The sequence below is a fragment of the Theobroma cacao genome, chromosome 4, assembly GCF_053813885.1.
Source record: "Theobroma cacao isolate CCN51 chromosome 4, ASM5381388v1, whole genome shotgun sequence".
Classification (NCBI taxonomy): Eukaryota; Viridiplantae; Streptophyta; class Magnoliopsida; order Malvales; family Malvaceae; genus Theobroma; species Theobroma cacao.
In genome coordinates, this window is record NC_142642.1 from 30,390,106 (window position 1) to 30,394,791 (window position 4,686).

The window sequence follows — 4,686 nt, forward strand, 5'->3', positions numbered from 1 at the left end:
TAATAGAATGCCAACATGAAATTCTAAGCAGCAATTATATGCTTACAACTTAAGAAGTCTCTCTCCCATTCCCCGGCTAAAAAAAAAGGAACAGAAAACCCCTTTGAATGCAAAAAATGGATTTTCTTGTATGCTAATAATGTGAAAGCTCATTGGCCCTTGAGCTACACAAAGGGATATAACTCTGTCCCATCTCATAACTCCACCATCCCCTTCCCAACATTTGAACCTTGAGATCTCTAGAAAGAGGTCTCAAGTTCTAACCACTGGGGTCTTGGGACTTGAGCACTGCTAATGAATACCAACAAAATTTGAATATTTAAGCACTGAAGTTGATTAATTATCAATTTTTCACATAATATTTGATATGAAGATTCTAGCTGAAGCAGGTTCCATGAGAAGACTAATGTTGTGAAAAATTTCAACTAAATCACAAAAATATTGACTGATAAGCTAACAAAATATTGGCTAAATTAATTTATAATACCTGAAGTAAATCACCTTAGTGACACATAAACAAACAGAAAGTCCATTTTTGAAGCTTAATCATGTATCTTAGAAATGTAGAGGAAAAAAACTGAATAATTGCTCACCATCAACAAGTTTCTTCAACAAGGAATTTGCATTCTTCATGAATAGGTAGCTTTTGAGAGGGATAACTTGGTCAAAGCTTGTCTAATTAACTTGTAACCAACCAACAGAAATGCCAATGCTACTGAATTTAGTTGCTTCTGCAATGTTTTACATGTAATTCTGTTATAAGATAACTTAGCAACTAAAACAACCAATAAGAGTGACATGATGCAAAAGATTTTTTTTAAAAAAAATGTAGCACAAGACAACCATGAAGGGCATAATATAATCTAAAAGAGACAAAAGTTACTACTGTGGTGATATAAAACCCTCCTAGTCAGGTTGATCGGGTGATGAAATTGCTTTGGCACTGTCCTGAGAACAGAAACGAAGGAATGTTCAGCAGAATTACTACTGGGGACATATTTCACCATCGTTCTGCTAAAATTATTTCAGATCTTTATGGTAAGTGATATGCCAGTGAAAAACCATAGAGAGCAACCCAGACAAATTTCCACCACCAGATCAGAAAAATTCTCTGCTTGAAGCAAATCTTCAGGGCAGTTCTGCACAATCTATTCGAAGAAATCGAGAATAAAACTATCAGCAACCAACTATAAAATGATTCAAAATTTGATGGTTTATCCAACTAATCTCAAAGAAACTGAACAGCAAGGCAGCATTAAATATGCAAAACATATACAAAAATTTGTAACATTTACATAAAGAAAAAGACAATTCTGTTCAAGTCATTGAAGGAGCTCACTATTGTTGAGTATCAAAGTTCAGATAATAAGGATGATAGAAACTGTTGAGCTCGGAACTTCAAATAGTTTTTAGCAAAACATCATTTCGAGCTCCCATTTAACACAAACATGTGCCAAAAAGAATTGAAGGAAGTAGTTCCAAAACAGTAATATTTAAAATGTTTAAAGAAATAGAGGCCTCAAAATGCCTTTTTCGAAACCACAAGGGAATATTTACTACATGATAGCAGTGATGAGGAAACAAAGATTTTGTTTACAGAACACAAATAAGACATCCATGATGTGCATTTAGAACAATAATAACCCTGCAATAGTAATAGGAACTATATTAAAATATCTAGGAGAGGAAAAAGTTATACCTTATTGCTAATTTTGGATAATATGATTAAAGAATCACCAGAGGATGAACCTAGATGAGACAGTTAATACCGCTTGATCCATTGTTGTCTGTTGCACGAGGATAGTTAGTCTTTTTAATGGTATAACACTCACAATCAAAATGAGTTAATATGAAAGGAGTTTAAATTTGTTGTCAGATGCTGTAAGGTGGTATAAATCATGTTACAATATGGATGGCTTCTGTCCCCTATGGAAAACACAAAGAGCCTGTTTTCCAGCTCAATCCAACTACAGCCTGGATCCTTTTTGACTTCCAAGTCCCTCAACCTCTTCCTTACATTCATCTTTTTACTCCATTTTCCAAGTACTGCATATATGTTAGATAGAATTATGTAAGCAGATATAGGCTTTGGATTCAAACTGAACATCTTCTCTGCCACCCTCTCACCAACTTCCATGTCCATCCAGAACCAACAAGAATTGAGTAAAGCTCCCCAAACAACCCCATCTGCTTCAACTGGCATCTTTTTAATAAAATCCTCAGCTTCTTGCAGATGACCTGCTCGACCAAGAAGATCAACCACACATGCATAGTGTTCTAAAGTTGGGACCACACCATAGAATTTTTCCATTGACCTGAACAATCTCATCCCTTCATTTACTAGACCAGCACGGCCACAGGCAGACAGAATTCCAACAAAGGTAGCAGCATTAGGGACCACTTCTTTCTCCAACATCTGCTCAAAGAGTAAGATAGCTTGAGACCCAAGCCCATGTTGCGCATACCCATTAATAAGAGCTGTCCATGCTGCCACATTAGGTGAAGAGATGCTGGAAAATGATTTGTGAGCATCAGTGATGCAGCCACATTTGGAGTACATATCTATGAGAGATGTTCCAACATACGCATTAGACTGAAATGGTGTTTTGATCAAGTGTGCGTGAAGTAATTGTCCCTGATGAAGAGATCTCAGGCATGAACATGCATGAAAGAGAACCGAGAATGTTGACCTTGTTTGCTCTATTTGTAATCTGCACATGGTAAGATACAGCTTTAGAGCCTCTTTGTATTGCTCATTTTCAATATAACCAGACATCATTGAATTCCATGTCACTGGGTTTCTTTCTCCTTGCGTTTCTTCAAACAGCTTTATAGCTTTATCAATCTCCCCACTCCTGGAATATACAGAAATCATTGTGTTAGTAGAAACTATTGTTCTTTGCGTCATCTCTTCAAATAATCTTTTTGAATTTTCAGCTCGACCAAAAGCTGCATACCCTTTAATCATCAGAATATATGAAACTGAATTCACCTCAACTAGTCTATTAAAAATCATTTCTGCATCTTCAGTCCGACCCAATGATATAAGCCCTCCAATGAGTGAGTTTGAAGCATTCAAACGGGGATTTGTTATTCCATCATAAACTCTCTTAGCATCATCAGTAGCTTCACAATAGCAATAAAATTCAATCAGTGCACCACCAATTAATTGATCAAATTCAAATCCATATTTGATCAGAATCCCATGAATAAGCCTCCCTTCACATAAATCACCAAGCCTTCTACAAGCCCTTATAACAGAATCCAAAGTGAACTCATTAGGCGCCACCTCACCACTCCCTCTCATCCACCAAAACAACTCCAAAGCCTTCCCGCAATCCTCTTCACTCTTCACATATCCCGATATCAATGTAGTCCAAGCCACAACATCCCGTTTCGGCATCTTCATAAACACGTCAAGAGCCTCTCTCATCAAACTACACTCAACGTAACCCACAATCATCAAATTCCACAACAACTCATTCTTATCATGCAACTCGTCAAAAACCCGCTTCCCTTCTTCGATCTCAAAACAATTTGCGTAGAAATACAACAAAGCACTTCCAACAAGCTCATAACTCTCACACCCAGATTTAATAACAACACAATGAATCTGTTTTCCATCAGTCAAAGACCGCAGGCGCCCACAAACGCTCAGTGCAGTGGAAAAAGTGGACTCATTGAACCTTATATGGCTTCGATGCATTGATGAAAGTAAATCAAGCGATTCATTGAATTTCCACCACTTTGAGTACCCGGAAATCATGGTGTTCCATGACACAACGGTTCTCCTTGGCATTTCATCGAACAGATTCCGCGCCATGTCAAATCGTCCGCTCTTTACAAACTGATTTATAGAAATATTTGTAGATATTATTTGGGGTTGATGAGTTGAGTATAGTTTCAAAAAATTCTTCCATCTGTTCTGTTTCCATTTTGCCGGGAAAATGTATCTCAATGACATTTCAAAATCAGAGCAAAAGGCGAAAGAAGCAAATGCAACGCACCGTTTTCCTTTCCAAACTGAGAATGAGCTCACTGTTTTTTTTTTTTTTAATTGTTATCATTATTACTTTGATAGAGAAACGCAACGTCGTTTTTCTGCGTTTTCCTCTTCACTCCACGTGTTATACAAAGAGTTATCACTTGGAGGGTTGTTGACGAAAATTTGAGGTTATCTTTTTACTAAAATATTAATTGTTATTAAAAATATTTATATTTTTTCGTTTCAATACTAATAAATTATTATTATTTTATTTAAGAGTCTTTTACATGGCCCCTACATATACTTATAGTCCGGGAGATATGGAACAAAACATGCGAAGACCCGAAGACAAAAAGGAGGTCAAAGTTTTAAACATCATTCCCAAAATTCAATAATTTTTTTTGAATAGTTTACATAAATTATTAGAGATATAAGAACGACAGAAAATGAAGAAAATAAAGAAGAAAAAACCTATCAAGGCAAAGAAGAGAGGAGAAAGAAAATTGAATTAAGGTGTAAGCAGGGAGGAGGAAAAAGAGAGAATTGAGGTGTGGTGTGTTTTTTTTTTTTTTTTTATAATGAAAAGAGAAGAGATTCGAACCTTACCTTTAAAGCTGGAAGATTATGCATCAATCATTGAACTAAATGCTCGAGTGCAATTGAGGTGTGGTGTGTTGAGAATGATGGTATTTATAGAGAAA

At 36.2% G+C, this 4,686-nt stretch overlaps 1 protein-coding gene across 5 annotated transcripts; it reads right to left on the reverse strand.

The window, feature by feature from the left end:
* Positions 1-603: 603 nt before the first annotated feature.
* Positions 604-4,084, reverse strand: LOC18602070 (pentatricopeptide repeat-containing protein At2g13600-like). Of its 5 annotated transcripts, none has more exons than XM_018118754.2 (4): positions 2,958-4,084; positions 1,700-2,855; positions 887-1,148; positions 604-731 (listed from the first exon to the last, which is right to left on the reverse strand). In XM_018118754.2, exons 1-2 carry the CDS (start codon positions 3,962-3,964, stop codon positions 1,835-1,837), a joined length of 2,028 nt encoding a protein of 675 aa, XP_017974243.2. In that variant the 5' UTR covers positions 3,965-4,084; the 3' UTR covers positions 604-731; positions 887-1,148; positions 1,700-1,834. The 5 variants fall into 5 exon arrangements, with proteins under 5 accessions (XP_017974243.2, XP_017974242.2, XP_088661326.1 ...); XM_018118753.2 differs by having other exon boundaries at positions 887-948; positions 1,076-1,148; positions 1,700-4,084; XM_088805200.1 differs by having other exon boundaries at positions 887-948; positions 1,063-1,148; positions 1,700-4,084.
* Between the last annotated feature and the right edge of the window lie 602 nt (positions 4,085-4,686).

Bases quoted from the DNA above. Each gene is read 5' to 3' on its own strand.
- LOC18602070 (XM_018118753.2), bottom strand. From the start codon at position 3,964: ATGTCATTGAGATACATTTTCCCGGCAAAATGGAAACAGAACAGATGG.